Source organism: Tachyglossus aculeatus, chromosome 2 (genome assembly GCF_015852505.1).
Source record: "Tachyglossus aculeatus isolate mTacAcu1 chromosome 2, mTacAcu1.pri, whole genome shotgun sequence".
Classification (NCBI taxonomy): domain Eukaryota; kingdom Metazoa; phylum Chordata; class Mammalia; order Monotremata; family Tachyglossidae; genus Tachyglossus; species Tachyglossus aculeatus.
The window spans coordinates 114,637,327-114,654,575 of record NC_052067.1 but is presented as its reverse complement, the minus strand read 5'-3'; the positions used below and the strand labels follow the sequence as shown (position 1 = coordinate 114,654,575).

The 17,249-nt window shown below is 41.1% G+C and overlaps 1 protein-coding gene across 4 annotated transcripts in view; it reads left to right on the top strand.

The window, feature by feature from the left end:
* DIAPH3 (diaphanous related formin 3) overlaps positions 1-17,249 on the top strand; it is a 322,031-nt gene that overhangs the window by 47,740 nt on the left and 257,042 nt on the right. For all 4 annotated transcript variants that reach the window (XR_005448450.1, XM_038741262.1, XM_038741271.1 and 1 more), the window contains exons 3-4: positions 768-872; positions 1,880-2,010. Coding sequence is in view for 3 of the 4 variants with exons in the window: in XM_038741262.1 (XP_038597190.1) it covers positions 768-872; positions 1,880-2,010 (236 nt within the window). In the remaining variant the exon portion in view is untranslated. The remainder of the gene's footprint in view (positions 1-767; positions 873-1,879; positions 2,011-17,249) is intronic.

The window sequence follows — 17,249 nt, the reverse complement described above, 5'->3', positions numbered from 1 at the left end:
AGACTGGAGCTGTCCCGATGCTGCAGGACATTGGCACTCTGGTCCTCCGAGGGGACCCCCGCCCCACGTCATTTTAGATTGGGAGCTGGGCCTAACTCTCTCACCCTTGTGTTTTTCCTCAGTGCTTAGTATAATGCTCTGCACACAGTAAGTGCTTGGTAAATACTAGTACTACTACTACTACCACCACCTAGAATCTGGTATGTAGCAATGTTAAAGAACTAGGAGGAAATCTGGATTTGTCCAGGAATTCACAAACTGTGGCCTTGAGTTTTGCTTGGTAGATGACTTCATTTTACCCGCATGTAGAAAGCAATAGAGTGTGATTTTAAATTATTTATGGTTCATAATGTAACCTTTCTGATTGCGGATATAAAAGGATAGAGTTGCTCAAACTTGGGTTTGGTTTAAAAGGCTACTCAATTAAAATATAGGTACAAATGGCCTTTATTTTAAAATGGGTGTATTTTAAAGGAGTCACTTAAAGGAAATCAGTCGTTAGAGGGGCTAATTCAGTAAAGACTGTCTCGTTGGCCAGTTTGTAGGAAGTTTCTTAAGTTTGAGAAACTTTTTCAAATAAACCTTGCAGAGAACTGTAGGGTTGAGGGGGCTTAAAGGAAGAAAGGGATCAAACCCATTTCCTCCTGTAGGCAGAACTACAGCTAAATCGTTCTAAAAAATGCAATTTTAGAGGCACATTGATAGCGTGTGTGGAATTGCTGCTCAGCTTTGATTCTAAAATGAGGCCTTTCAATTGTGTTTTCCAGGAAGATATGAATTTAAATGAAGATAAAAAGGCACCTTTGCGGGAAAAGGATTTAAGTATCAAAAAGGAAATGGTGATGCAATACATTAATACTGCTTCTAAGACAGTAAGTAAAACTGTCAAGTTGAATGATATTGCTAAAAATGCTGTCATGAGAATGAAAATGTACATTTATATTCAAATGTTCATTTTGATGTGATTTTTAAAGTATCGTAAAGGAAAAGACATGATTACTAGTAAGGATAACGCTCATCCGGAAATAATTTGCATAGCATTATTTTAAAGTAGTCTTAACAGAAAAGTTGTATTTATTTACCTTTTGGGTGCATCTCAGAAATTTAATGTCTTGGAATAAATGGAGATAAGCTGCTGAGATTCATCCCAATGCATTTATGATTAGACATAATACACAACCTAGTGAATTTCAAAGTGATGGATGGAACTAAAATATATCACTACTTTGGACACCAGAATGAGCATGTTCTCTTTATTTTAAACATTATAATGTGTTTATCATTGCAGTAAACTGACTCCTTAAGCAAAATATGTTAACCAGAATATTTAAGCTGTCCGTATATGCCGGTACTGGCAGGAATTATGATTTATTTGCAGAGTAAAAATGACTAAATTACCCTAAATTGTGATAAATTTTGAGAAAATAGTTCTTAAGTGCCAGAGATTGCCATATAGCCATGAGACGATAGCCTCTACTATAGAAAATCCTCCTTCTCTCTTCATTAGATGCTTGAATTGCATAGGAACTCCATCTCCATGTTTTGTAACTTGTCATGTAATTTAGGGCCTTTTCAACATGGTGGACGTATGGTTTTTTTCATGGTTTAACATCTATGCCACAAGATCCACTGTTTTGATGATACTTGCGTGTCTTAATTAGAAAAAATATGGGTACGGAAAGACTGAAAAAGTCTTAAAAATGTTCATTTGTAAATTGAAAAGATAGTGAATGCAGTGTTTTCTAGTTAGAATTGAAATATTGTGTTGGTATTTGAAGATATGTGTGTTAAGGAATTAGTCAAGTTGCAGATGGATAGACAGGTAGTCTAGATGTAATCAGAATCTGGTTTCTGTGTAACTTATTATTCTGTTTTAAAGGGAACTCTGAAGAGCAAGCGACAGATCTCACCACAGGAATTCATCCATGAACTCAAAACAGGAGCTGCAGATGAAAGACTTGTCACTTGTTTGGAGTCCCTGCGGGTATCTCTGACCAGCAACCCTGTTAGGTAATTTATCTGACCTACCACCAGTTAGTCATTTTGAAAAATTTAAAAGATGTAGTAATGTGTGGGCTTTGTTCAATGTTTTCTTCCTAGTATTTTTCTTGAGATGATGGAGTTTAGCAGATTTCTCTGGCCGATCTGATACATGGGCTGTCGGATAAACTCCCAGGGGTTGTTGGTTTGCTCAGTGCTGTTGATTTTTATCCATGTTGTGTATTCTCAATGCCTTTCAGATAGGGGTGAGGTTCTTCTAGAATTTTTCTACCCATAGTGTTGTTTAAAACTTCAGAGTGCCTGGAGCATTGTGCTTTTATGGAGGATTAAAACTGCTGAAAGTCTCAATGGTTTGACCTTTGGAGTAACAGAACACCCTATCTTCCCGCTCACACCCTGTCTTCCTTGTAGATGACACCACCATCCTTCCTGTCTCACAAACCCATAACCTTGATGTTATCCTTGAATTCATTCATTCAATCGTATTTATTGAATCCTCTCTCTCATTCAACACACATTCAATCTATCACTAAATCCTGTCGGTCCCACCTTCACGACATCGCTAAAATCCGCCCTTTCCTCTCCATCCAAACTGCTACCAAGTTAATACAATCACTCATCATATCCCACCTGGACTACTGCATCAGCCTCCTTGCTGACCTCCCAACCTCTTGTCTCTCTCCAGTCCAGTCCATACTTCATTCTGCTGCCCGGATCATTTTTCAACAACAATATTCAGGACGTGTCACCCCACTTCTCAAAAAACTCAATCCAGTGTTTGCCCATCCACCTCTGCATCAAACAAAAACTCCTTACCACCACCTTGACACCTCCTATGTCACCTCGATACTCTTCTTCTACAATCCAGTCTGTACACTTCGCTTCCCTAATGCTCACCTTCTCACTTTGTCTTGCTCTCACCTATCTTGCTGCTGACCCCTAGCCCACATCCTGCTCTGGCCTGAAATGCCCTCCCTCCTCAGATCTGAATTACTCTTCCCCCTCCTGTAAAGCTTTACTAAGGGCACACCTCCTCCAAAAAGCCTTCCCAGAGTAAGTCCTTCCTTTCCTCTTCTCCCACTCCCTGACTTGTTCCCTTTGTTTTTTCCTGCTCTCAGCCGCACAGCACTTATGTATATATCTGTCATTTATTTATTTGTATTGATGTTTGTCTCTCCCTCTAATCTGTAAGTTTGTTGTGGCCAGGGAATGTGTCTGTTTATTGTTGTACCGTACTCTCCCAAGTGCTTAACACCATGCTCTACACATAGTAAGTGCTCAGTAAATACAACTGAATGAATCGAATACCAATATGTCATCATACTCCAGTTGGCTTCACCATTCCAAACAGTCCACTTGGTTCATTTTCTTAGATTGACATCATGAAGGTCACCCAAAAGGCAAGTGGCAGAGCGGCATTAGAACCCAGATCCTTCTGATTCCCAGTGCTCTATGCACTAGGCTTCCTTTTGATTGAATATTATTGTCTTCATCTCTTGTAAATTATATTCCACTTCATTCAATCAGTGAGGGTTGATCATTTACTGTGTGAGGAATGATGTACTAAGACCTTGGGAGAGTACAATACAATAGAGTTGGTAGACCCAATTCATGTCCACTGTGTGCTCTGCTTTGCACACCCTAAGCCCTCTGGAAATACCATTGATTTTTATTGAGTTCTTACTGTATGTGGAGCGCCAAGTGCTTGGCATATAGTAAGTGCATAACAAATATTATCATTATTAAGTGCTTGGGAGAGTACAATGCAGTTCATTCATTTAATTAAATTGAGCATTTACTGTGTGCAGAGCACTATACTAAGCGCTTGGAAGAGTACAATGCAAGAATAAACAGACAAATTCCCTGCCCACAATGACCTTACAGTCTAGATATGGGGAAACAGACATCAATACAAGTAAATAAACTACAGATATGTACATAACTGCTGTGGGGTTAGGGTGGTGGGGAAGAACAAGTCAGGGTGACGCAGAAGGGAGTGGAAGCTGAGGAAAAGTGGGACTTAGTCTGGGAAGGCCTCTTGGAGGAGATGTGCTTTCAATAAGGCTGTGAAGTTTGGGGAGAGTAATTGTCTGCTGGATCTGAGGAGGCCAGAGGAAGGATGTGGCCTAGGGGTCGGCAGCAAGATAGGAGAGAGCAAGACACAGTAAGAAGCTTAGCATTACGGAAGTGAAGAGTACAGGCTGGGTTGTAGAAGGAGAGTATCAAAGTGAGGTAGGAGGGAACAAGGTGGTAGAGATCTTTGAGGTCAATGGTGAGGAGTTTTTTGTTTGATGTGGAGGTGATAGAGTTGGTAGACATAATTCTGCTTCTTGGAGAAGCAGTGTGGCTCAGTGGAAAGAGCATGGGCTTTGAAGTCAGAGGTCATGGGTTCAAATCCGAGCTCCGCCAATTGTCAGCTGTGTGACTTTGGGCAAGTCACTTAACTTCCCTGGGCCTCAGTTACCTCATCTGTAAAATGAGGATTAAGACTGTGAGCCCCACGTGGGACAGCCTGATCACCTTGTATCCTCCCAGCACTTAGAACAGTGCTTTGCACAAAGTAAGCGCTTAACAAATGCCATAATAATAATAATAATTATTATTATAATATATTTATTATTATTATTATTCCTGCCCTCATGGAACCAGTCTGTGGGAGGTGGACATTAAAAGAAATTATAGATAGAGGAAGCCACGAAGTATAAGGACATGTACATAAGTGCTGTAGGGTAGGGATGGGATGAGTATCCAGGTGCTTAAAGGGTACAGTTCCAAGTACACAGGCAATACAGATGAGAAAGTGAATAATTGGGGAAGTGAGGGGTTAGCCAGGGAAGGTATCTTGGATGAGATGCCTTCTTGACCTATGACCTCTGGCTCATGCCCATCATATGTCCTGGAATTCACTTCTCCTTTAAATCCACCAGACCATAGCTCTCCGTTTTCAAAGCTTTCCTGAGTCACTTCTCCAGGAAATCACCTTCCCTGATTAATTAATAAATTATTTTCTTCCTAGGCTTTTATCCCCCTAATACCCACAGCATTTCTGTACATATCAGCTGGCCTACCCAAACTAATACTAATTTACATAAATAGCCATTTCCTGTGAATTGTTTCAATATCTGTCTCCCCCTCTAGATTGTAAATTGCATGAAAACCATGTATGTTAACCTGTGGACATAAATATTATTGATGATCATGAAAATTCCACCTTCCTATCTCACGTTTGTCCAACTACCATCTTTAGCAGGTATCAGCTATGTAATCTTGTGGCTTATGGCATTAACTATATATCTCAATTTAGTTTAATGTACATATTTTTTTTTCTATTCTGCTATGCTGTTATCAACTGCTGCTGTACTGTCCTTTCTCCTGCTATGTAATCTTGTGGCTTATAGCATTAACTATATTTCTCAGTTCAGTTTAATTTACATATATTTTTTCTATTCTGCTATATGCTATTATCAACTGCTGCTGTATAGTCCTTTCTCCTGCTCTGTTATTTTTCTCAAGGAGTGTGTAATCTAATGGGCAAGGCAGAAAAATAAATTCTTTATAGTTAGAGTTCTTTAAAGCATTTGAAAAATCAGAAAAATTAATCAAAGCAATATATATTGAACAGTGGTAAAAATATGTTGTTGCCTGCTTAAAAAGCCCAGACAATATATATATATGTTAACTATTTTGAATTATATTTTTGTGTGTCCGTTAAGTGCCTAATTTTCAAAGGGTTGTCTCTCCCTCTTATTTAGCAAAAAAAGCCCTGTGCTAAATCTCCCATCTGTGCTAAATTTAGATGAGCTATATTTAATCACTCTATTTCCTTTTATCAAAATACATCAGAAAAAGAGGAGAGAGAAAGACCTAAGCCCGGGTAAAGTTTAGAGCATTATGTCAAAGTTGAGAGAGCCTTAAAAAATACAAATTAACTTAGCACTATTACAAAAGAATTCTGAAAAGAGTTTTGTAACTAGAGGTGGCTGTATTTGCCTTTAGCTAGCAAGGTAGTGGCACTAAAAATGAAGTTTGAGGCTGGGATGTATATTGGAAAAGAATATGTACTTTGAAGGGAAAGAAAAATAAAACGTCTCATTGCCTCCACTGGTTCTCCATTTAGGTCTATATAATACTGAATCTTTTCATATGTTGAGTACACGTATGCTTGTGAATGGACCTCTGAAACAATGTCTTCCCCCTCTAAACTGTAAGCATGTTGTGGGCAGGAAACGTATCTATTAACCCTGTTATACTCTCCCAAGTGCTTATAGTACAGTGCTTTGCACCCAGTAAGCACACAGTAAAGCCTGATGGATTGAAGTACAGAATTATCTATGTAGAGCAGTGATTTAGGAGAGACCAAACATGTGAAAGAAGGGTGCACCCATGTCACCTGCCAGTGCAAAATTCTGCTTGTGCCCATCATGCAATCCTTTTCTTGCTTTGCTTTGAGATGCGTGCTTGCTTTTTTGTTTCCTTTGGGTTTTTTTTTTTGTCATCAGCATTCCCCATCTCAGGTCAGAACGTAAGGTGGGAATTTTAGTATTCTCCCTTGGCTCCTTGTTTATGAAAAGCCATATATCAAAAGACACGACAACTTTCTGTTGTTCAAATTATATTTTAAGGGCTTGAACTTGTGTGTGTAACACTAAACGTTGCCAATTTGGAGGAAATCAGGCTTTTAAAATTGGAGTATGCTACTCAGTAACTTCCAGGAAGAGTATTTATTAATAGTTATAATTGTGGTATTCAGTGTTTATTATATTGCAAAGCACTGTATTAAAAATTGGGGTAGGTGGAAGATAATCAGGTTGGACACAGTTCCTGTTCCACATGGAGTTCACAGTCTAATAATGTTCCAATAAAATGACTAATTTTGGGTAGGTCACGGCAGTCCGTTAACAGCTTTTTTTTTTTAGCTCTTTCATCATCATCATCATCAATCGTATTTATTGAGCGCTTACTGTGTGCAGAGCACTGTACTAAGCGCTTGGGAAGTACAAGCTGGCAACATATAGAGACAGTCCCTACCCAACAGTGGGCTCACTGTCTAAAAGGGGGAGACAGAGAACAAAACCAAACATACTAACAAAATCAAATAAATAGAATAGATATGTACAAGTAAATAAATAAATAGAGTAACAAATATGTACAAACATATGTACATATATAAAGAGTACTTAGTATGTTCTAGAGGAGGCTGGACTAAAAATATTTTAAGGCCACTACATTAGGATTTTTAATGTCATTATTTTTCCTGTATGAAATAATGTATTGTAGATTATGTCTAAGCTTAGTACTAACATTTCTCATTTGTTCTCTCATATTTTGATTTTTTTAAAGATGATTATAGTGCAACTTAGTGTTCCTACATATTTAAATACATTTTCTGTATTCCTTAATTGGAATGACTTTGAATTTAAAGGACAGAGCTGTGCTTTGAAAATATTGTATTGTCTTTTAAAAGAGAAATATTTATTTTCTGTTAATTATGGATCAGAGTAGTTCAGTTCAATTTAGAAATGACCTGAAAGGTCCTAGAACTGTAAATTGCTCCCACTTATCTGTTTGAAATCAAATGCAGTATGCAGCCATTCCCTTGTTGTAGTACTTTTGGCCAAGGTTGAATTTTAGTGGAAAATGTGTCTGTATAAGTGAGTAATGATGTAATTTATGGACAACATTTCATGAAAAAAACCCCCCAAACTGGACATAAATAAAACGAAACTTGACCTATTAAAATGTACTCTTTTGATACTTTAAAATGTGAAAATAGTGCAAAGACATGCATTCTTTGTTCAAATGAAACATTTAACCTTTTTTATTTCTACAGTGCTTTTTTAAACAAGGGACAGTGTTTTGGCAACATTAAGTAATCAGAGAAGCAGTGTAGTTTAGTGGAAAGAGCCCGGGTTTGGGAGTCAGAGGACGTGGGTTCTAATCCCAGCTCCACCACATGTCTGCTGTGTGACCTGGGGCAAGTCACTTAATTTCTCTGTGCCTCAGTTACCTCATCTGGAAAATGGGGATTAATACTGTGAGCCCCAGTGGGGCAACCTGATTACCTTGTATCTATCCCAGTGGTTAGAACAGTGCTTGGCACGGAGTAGGTGCTTAACAATTACCATAATTATTATTATTATTCCCAAAACTCACTGCAGAACATCCAGTGGCTACCAATCAACCTGTGCATCAGGCAGAAACTCCTCACCCTGGGCTTCAAGGCTGTCCATCACCTCGCCCCCTCCTACCTCACCTCCCTTCTCTCCTTCTACAGCCCAGCCCGCACCCTCCGCTCCTCTGCCGCTAACCTCCTCACAGTGCCTCGTTCTCTCCTGTCCTTCCATCGACCCCCGGCCCATGTCCTCCCCCTGGCCTGGAATGCCCTCCCTCCGCACATCTGCCAAGCTAGCTCTTTTCCTCCCTTCAAAGCCCTACTGAGAGCTCACCTCCTTCAGGAGGCCCTCCCAGACTGAGACCCCTCCTTCCTCTCCCCCTACTCCCCCTCCCCATCCCCCTGCCCTACCTCCTTCCCCTCCCCACGGCACCTGTATATATGTATATATGCTTGTACATATTTATTACTCTATTTTACTTGTACATATTTATTCTATTTATTTTATTTTGTTAATATGTTTTGTTTTATTGTCTGTCTCCCCCTTCTAGACTGTGAGCCCGCTGTTGGGTAGGGACCGTCTCTATGTGTTGCCAACTTGTACTTCCCAAGCGCTTAGTACAGTGCTCTGCACACAGTAAGTGCTCAATAAATACGATTGAATGATTGAACATCATGAAACTTGTTATTTTTACATCCTTGCATACACTGTTTATAGATTTTTCTTAGCATCCAATTTTGTCAAGCAGCAGTTTTACACAGAGACATGGATTGTGGCATTGCAGTATCTAAATATCTAGAATCCTAAATTGTCAGCTGATTTGAGGAATTGAAGCAGGACATCTAAAGTAATGTGACTGGTAGTATCATTTGAGATATCCACACACAATCCAAGAAAATGATAAAATAATGAGGTATCTATAAAGACAAGTCAAAATTGGTATTTGATTTGATTTAGGAGTTCTCTTTGGCTATTAATTTGGTGCCACATTGTACATTCTTTCTAATTCAGCTAAAATATCTTCAGGAATATTATTCAACTCATGGTAATAGCACATCAGTAACAACTTAATCATTTCAAAAGTCAGTATGTACAAATTAATCTGAGCTGTTTAATATAAATTTTCAGAGCAACCAACAGTGTATGTTAAACTGAGTTCCCTGCAGGGATATAAAATTCAAGGCATGAATTTTCTTATTTTTTGTTGATTGAGCTACTCTATGTGACTTCAGTTATTGGTCATACAAATGAAAGGTTTTTGTTAAGGATTTTCTTATTTTGAAATATTTTTTGAAGATGATATTTGTTCAAGCAGGAGCAACAGGTTTTACATTGCCTAAGAAACAAGGCAGATGGAATTCGGCATTGCCTAGATGTTTTTGTCTTTAGGATTAACCTTGTCCTTCCTTTCTATAATCAAGTGAACAACCAGCCAAATACCTGTAGCACTGTGGTACTTTTATGGTGCAACTGGGAGATGGATGTCGGCTACCCTGCCTTGTTGTGCATTTATTTGTGATTTTGGTGAAGCTATCGTTATGAAAATAGATAAATGGACTTGAGTAAAAAGTTATGGTGACCAGTTGTGTACTGCAATCTAGACAAGGCTGGATGGAGAAGTTTAGGAAGGGAAAAGAGAGAGAACAAGGTGCTCAATAAATACCATGGATGATGAAATTTAAAGCCTTTTGACAATCTGCTCATTTGAATTAGATTCAAATTATAGACCTTTAGCTTGTTGGCCCAAGTCAGTGTTGTTCAGATGGTGGCTGGATGTGTCTACAGTTGTATATGAGAGGAGCAGACTGCCTTTTTTCTTAGGAGAACAGAAATGAATAACAGTGTTTCACTCTGCAAACTAAACGCCCTGAAACTTGGTGCGGTGCATTCAACCAGACCTCTATTAATACCTGGGGAAAAGTCAGATATACTACTTAGTTCTCTGTAGAGAATTCTCTGCATGATGGATACTACTAAGTGTTTTATGTACTTAGGTGACTAAACAGATGCAAACTTGTGGGGAAGACAGGCACTGATATTCCTTACAGATAGAAATATAAAGGTATGTATGTGTAAATGATGTGGGAAGGGATGTGATTGCCCCAGTGATTAGGCGAAGTGGAAGTGGCATTGGGGAGGGGATGTAGGGTGGAAAGGTAAGAGATTAGTCCATGAGGTCCTCCTGTTGAGCTATGACTTCAAAAGGGCTTTGAAGATAATAATAATAATGTTGGTATTTGTTAAGCCCTTACTATGTGCCAAGCACTGTTCTAAGCACTGGGGTAGTTACAAGGTAAAATGAGTATGAAATGAATATAAGTTAAAGTAAAATGAGTATAAGTAAAATGAAGATGAGTGGAGCAGTGGTCTTGTAGATCACTTCTGAAGAAGGAGGAGGGAGTTTGAAGCTGGAAAGAGAGTGAACAACAGGTCAGCTGCTGGAGAAGAGATCAGAGTCCTGTGGAGAGTATGTGCTTTCCGAGAGGAAATAGTGCCTGGTGAAATAGTACCAGCAGAAACTGGGGACTGTCAGGTAGTTGATAATCAATCAATCAATCAATCGTATTTATTGAGCGCTTACTATGTGCAGAGCACTGTACTAAGCGCTTGGGAAGTACAAATTGGCATCACATAGAGACAGTCCCTACCCAACAGTGGGCTCACAGTCTAAAAGGGGGAGACAGAGAACAGAACCAAACATACCAACAAAATAAAATAAGTAGGATAGAAATGTACAAGTAAAATAAATAAATAAATAAATAGAGTAATAAATATGTACAACCATATATACATATATACAGGTGCTGTGGGGAAGGGAAGGAGGTAAGACGGGGGGATGGAGAGGGGGACGAGGGGGAGAGGAAAGAAGGGGCTCAGTCTGGGAAGGCCTCCTGGAGGAGGTGAGCTCTCAGCAGGGCCTTGAAGGAAGGAAGAGAGCTAGCTTGGTGGATGGGCAGAGGGAGGGCATTGATAAAGGCCTGGACCATCTGAGCTGGGTGGACACCATTGGGATGGCAGCTGCTTGCAAGGTCGTCATTGACTGTATTGGTAATGGATTATGCTCTCAATTTACTGGCTTTCTATGGAGCTTGTAGCTCCTTGAAACATGAATTTCTGAAGGTGGCAAATCATTTTCTATCCCGACTGGATTACTGCATCAGCCTCCTTTCTGATCTCCCATCCTCCTGTCTCTCCCCGTTTCAGTCTATACTTCACTCTGTTGCCCGGATTACAGAAACACCCTGGGCATGTTACTCCCCTCCTCAAAAAATCTCCAGTGGTTGCCTACCAACCTTCAAATCAAGCAAAAACTCCTCACTGTCGGCTTCAAAGCTCTCCATCCTCTTGCCCCCTCCTACCTCACCTCCCTTCTCTCCTTCTCCAGCCCAGCCCGCACACTCCGCTCTGCCGCTAACCTCCTCACCGTGCCTCGTTCTCACCTGTCCTGCAGTTGACCCCTGGCCCACGTCCTACCTCTGGCCTGGAATGCCCTCCCTCCTCATATCTGCCAAACTAGCTGTCTTCCTCCCTTCCAAGCCATAATGAGAGCTCACCTCCTTCAGGAGGCCTTCCCAGACTGAGCCCCCCGCTTTTTCCTCCCCACCGCCTCGCCTCCCTCTGCCCTACCCCCTTCTCCTCCCCACAGCATTTGTGTATATTTGTAAATATTTAATACTCTATTTATTTTATTAATGATGCGTATATAGCTATAATTCTATTTATTCTTATGGTATTGACACCTGTTTACTTGTTTTGTTGTCTGTCTCCCCCTTTTAGACTTTGAGCCCATTGTTGGGTAGGGACCGTCTCTATATGTTGCTGATTTGTACTTCCCAAGCGCTTAGTACAGTGCTCTGCACATAGTAAGCACCCAAATACGATTGAATGAATGAATCTTATCTTATCTTTATCTCATCTCCTTATCTCCCTACCCAAACTCTGTCCTCCCCCTGAATTTCCCGTCACTGTAGACAGCACCACCATCCTTCCTGTCTCACAAGCCCATAACCTTGGCGTTATCCTTGACCCTTCTCTCTCATTCAACCCACATATTCAATCCATCATTAAATCCTGTCGGTCCCACCTTCACAACATTGCTAAAACCTGCCCTTTCCTCTCCATCCAAACTGCTACCATATTAGTACAATCACTCATCTTATCTTGCCCGGCTTACTGCATTAGCCTCCTTGCTAACCTCCCAGCCTCCTGTGTCTTCCCCACCCCAGTCCATACTGCTTCCCGGATTGCTTGCCCTGGCTGCGGCTCAGACCTGTCCGGCCCATCCTTCCGTATATCAACAATGTACATATCTATTCTATTTTGTAGTATGTTTGGTTTTGTCTCCCCCTTCTAGACTCTGAGCCCACTGTTGGGTAGGGACTGTCTCTATATGTTGCCAATTTGTACTTCCCAAGCGCTTAGTACAGTGCTCTGCACACAGTAAGCACTCAATAAATACGATTGATGATGATGATGATTATTTTTCTACAAAAACTTTCAGGACATGTCACCCCATTCTTCAAAATCTCCAGTGGTTGCCCACCTCTGCATCAAACAAAAATGCCTCCCCATTGACATTAAAGCACATCACCATCTTGCCCCCTCCTACTTCACCTTGCTTCTCTCTTTCTACAACCCAGTCTACACACTTTGCTCCTCTAGTGCTAACCTTCTCACTGCTTTGTTCTCTCCTGTCTTGCCGCCGACCCCTAGCCCACATCCTGCCTCTGTCCTTAAATGTCCTCCTTTCTCAGATCTTCCCCACCTTCAAAGCCTTACTGAAGGCACATCTCCTCCAAGAAGCCTTCCCAGACTAAGCCCCACTTTCCTTCATCTTCTACTCGCTTCTCCATCACCCTGATTTGCTCCCTTTGCTCTTCCCCACGACCCCAGCTCCATAGCAGCTATGTACATATCTGTAACTTATTTGCATTGCCGTCTATCTTCTCGAAAGATACCTAGACTGTAAGCTCGTTGTGAGCAGGGAATATGTCTGTTTATTGTTATTTATATTCAATAAATATTGAATATATTCAATGAATATTGAATGAATGATTGAATCTTATTAATCCCATCTTTGACAACTGCCTGCTGAATTTGGGCGATAGGGAGTGCTCCTGGGCAGGGAATTCTTCACAAAATGCCTTTTTTTTTTTTTCTGAATTGGCTGTGAAGGATAACAAATACTTCAAAACCCAGATATGCAATATCTAATTTTAAACTTTTCATTGGTATATGTGTACATCACTATTTCATTTCATTACATTTTTTCATGTACATTCAGTTCTCGGATAATACGTTTTTAATTCTGCATTTTGTTAGGACATTAGGGAATTAGGTAACATTTTTCAACAAGGAATATCTATGTTGATAAAATGCAATGAGATGTTAGGAAACATGGTTGGCACATTACGGCCCTTCGGAGTTTGAATGGTAGAAATATAAGCTTGAAAACCTACCCCTATGGTATTGGAAAATGGAGATCTTTTGTTCAAGCATCTTGGAAATGCATTAATGAGCTTTACATTATTTTCAAAGGCAAGTAAACTTGTTTTAGCTCACTTTTGCTTGTAATAAGATGTGCCTATAGGAAATTGTTGCTCTATCCAAAGGAGTTATTGTGCCCAAATTGATGTTACTAAGTCACCTCTCAGAAGACTGGTGGGGCCCAGACCCTAGACTTTAGAACCAACAACTTGAATGAAGCAATCTTGTATTATTATTATTATTATTATTATTATTATTATTAAGTGCCTTTGAGTAATTTTAATTCATAGTGACTCTATGGGTACATTTTCTGTTTTCTGTCATAGTCTGAAACCTTTCTAACGGTTCTTCTGTTATTGTTGTTACGGTCTCTATCCATCTAGCTGCTGGTCTGCCTCTTCTGTGTTTTCCCTGGACTTTTCTTAGTATTAGTGCTTTCTCCAGAGACTGTCCTCCTGATTATGTGTCCAAAATATGCTAGTCTAAGTCAAACATTTGGCCTTCCAAAGACCACTTTGACTTAATTTGCTCCAAAATCCAACTGTTTGTATTTTGGGCAGTCCACGGTATTAGCAAAAGAGAAGCAGCGTGGCTTAGTGGAAAGAGCCTGGGCTTGGGAGCCAGAGGTTGTGGGTTCTAATCCCAACTCCGCCACTTGTCATCTGTAAGACTTTGGGCAAGTCACTTAACTTCTCTGTGTCTCAGTTAACTCATCTGTAAAATGGGGATTCAGACTGAGCCCCACGTGGGGCAACCTGATTACCTTGTATCTACCCCAGTGCTTAGAACAGTGCTTGGCACATAGTAAGCGCTTAACAAATACCATCATCATCATTAGCGAAAGCCTTCTCCAAACCTCGTGTTTCAAAAGAACCGATGTTATTTCCCCCTTGTGTTTTCACTGTCCAGCTTTCAGATCCATACACTGGCACTGTAAACACCATAGAATAGACAATTTGTATTTTTGTGGCAGTTGTCGTGGTGCCACAAATCTAAATCTATTACTGTGCTAATAGTTTGTGCAGTGCTCTTAGCACTCTGTCATCCGTACCAGTCATGTATCTAACCCAGGGCTTAATACAGTCCACTGGGGTATGGAGAGCAGCTGGCAGCACTCTCACATGCACCAAATAGGAATTTTACATGTGGGACCTACATTCAACTAATAAAAATTGTGGTATTTAAGTACTGTACTAAATTTGGGAGCAGATACAAGATAATCAGGCTGAACACAGTCCCTGACCCAGGTTGGGTACATAGTCTAGACAAGCAGTGTGCCTCAGTGGAAAGAGAACAGGCTTTGGAGTCAGAGGTCATGGGTTCAAATCCCGGCTCTGCCAATTGTCAGCTGTGTGACTTTGGGCAAGTTACTTCAGTTCTCTGTGCCTCAGTTACCTCATCTGTAAAATGGGGATTAAGACTGTGAGCCCCCAGTGGGACAACCTGATCACCTTGTAACCTCCCCAGCGCTTAGAACAGTACTTTGCACGTCGTAAGCACTTAATAAATGCCATCATTATTATTATAGTCTAAGCAGGAGGAAGAACAGGTATTTAATCCGTATTTTTTCAGATGAGAAGCAGTGTGGGCCAGAGGAAAGAGCACAGGACCGGGAGTCATAGGACCTGAGTTTTAATCCCGGCTCTACCAATTGCCTGCTGTGTGACCTTGGGAAGTTACTTCGCTTCACCGGGCCTCAGTCTCCTAATCTGTAAAATGGGAATCAAACACCTGTTCTCCCTCCTACTTAGACTGTGAGCCCAATGTGGGACAGGGACTGAGTGCAACCTGATAAAATTGTATGTACCCCAGGGCTTGCTTGGCACGTAGTAAGCATTTGCCAAATACCGTAAGATGGTTATTATTAGGTGAGAAAACTGAGGCATAGAGAAGTTGTGCCTTGTCCTAGGTCACACAGCAGAAATGACCACAGTATAAAGCCGATGCTGTGCTAAAGCACCATAGTCCAGCAGAAAGTTTTGGTAGCTGCAGTGGTGTTTGCCACCCATGTTAGCCAGCTATTTTTGTAGGATTTCTTTGGGCTTATCCACCTTGTGGAATATCCTAGGTGAGGGGTAGCCGAGTGTCATGAAGTGAGGAGCTGTAAATTCAAAGTTAAATATTTTTGAAAGCGACAGCAATCCAACTTGCAAGCTTGCATTTCAAGGAGGAATTGTGGAGTGGCAGAGCATAGGCATTCCCAAGGGAGAGGAAGGGGACTTGGATGAGCAGCGAGCAAGAAGCAGCTTGCCTCAGTGAAAAGAGCATGGGCTTTGGAGTCAGAGGTCACGGGTTCAAATCTAGGCTCTGCCACTTGTCAGGTGTGTGACTTTGGGCAAGTCACTTGACTTCTCTGTGCCTCAGTTCCCTCATCTGTAAAATGGGGATTAAGACTGTGAGCCCCCCCGGGGGCAACCTGAATACCTTGTAACCTCCCCAGCGCTTAGAACAGTGCTTTGCACATAGTAAGTGCTTAATAAATGCCATTATTATTATTAAGAGGGAGGCAGAGCAGGGACTGAGGACTGGGGAACTGCTGCCTGCCACTGCCCCGACAAAATAAATAATAAAGTATATTTCATTCAATCTTATTGTATGCAGAGCACTGCACTAACTGCTTGGGAAGTACAATTCAGCAAAAAATAGAGACAGTCCTTGCCCACAACGGGCTTACAGTCTATCAGTGAGGTTTGGGAAATATGCAAAACAGTAAAACGTAGTACATGTGTCCTGGAAGAAATTACAATCTAATAATGAAACTGTAACTGACAAGTATACAATATTCATTCATTCAATCGTATTTATTGAGCGCTTACTGTGTGCGGAGCACTGTACTAAGGGCTTGGGAAGTACAAGTTGGCAACATATAGAGACGGTCCCTACCTAACAGCGGGCTCACAGTCTAGAAGGGGGAGACAGACAACAAAACAAAACATATTTACAAAATAAAATAGAGTAAATATGTACAAGTAAAATAAATAGAGTAATAAATATGTACAAGCATATATACATATATACAGGTGCTGTGGGGAGGGGAAGGAGGTAGGGCAGGGGGATGGGGGGGGGAGTAGGGGGAGAGGAAGGAAGGGGCTCAGTCTGGGAAGGCCTCCTGGAGGAGGTGAGCTCTCAGCAGGGCCTTGAAGGGAGGAAGAGAGCTAGCTTGGCGGATGGGCAGAGGGAGGGCATTCCAGGCCAGGGGGAGGACGTGGGCCGGGGGTCGATGGCGGGACAGGCGAGAACGAGGCACGATGAGGAGATTAGTGGCGGAGGAGCGGAGGGTGCAGGCTGGGCTGTAGAAGGAGAGAAGGGAGGTGAGGTAGGAGGGGGTGAGGTGATGGACAGCCTTGAAGCCAAGAGTGAGGAGTTTTTGCCTCTATTAGGGGTGATGGGATAAGTGTAAATAATAGACCCAATTGACTAAATCAATTACATCAGGGCATAAGGTGGTGGCATTACTGGTAAGGTGAGGGCATTAATCAAGGCATTATTAGCTTTTTCAGGTCACTCGATGGTTATTTGATTTACCTAATTTAAAACCTTTCATGGTAGCAAACTTTTCCTTCAGGTAAATCCTTAAAACAAAATTTTTCCTTTGTACTAGTAAATCCACTGGGAGGTTTATTACCCTTTAAAAATTTCAGTTTCTTT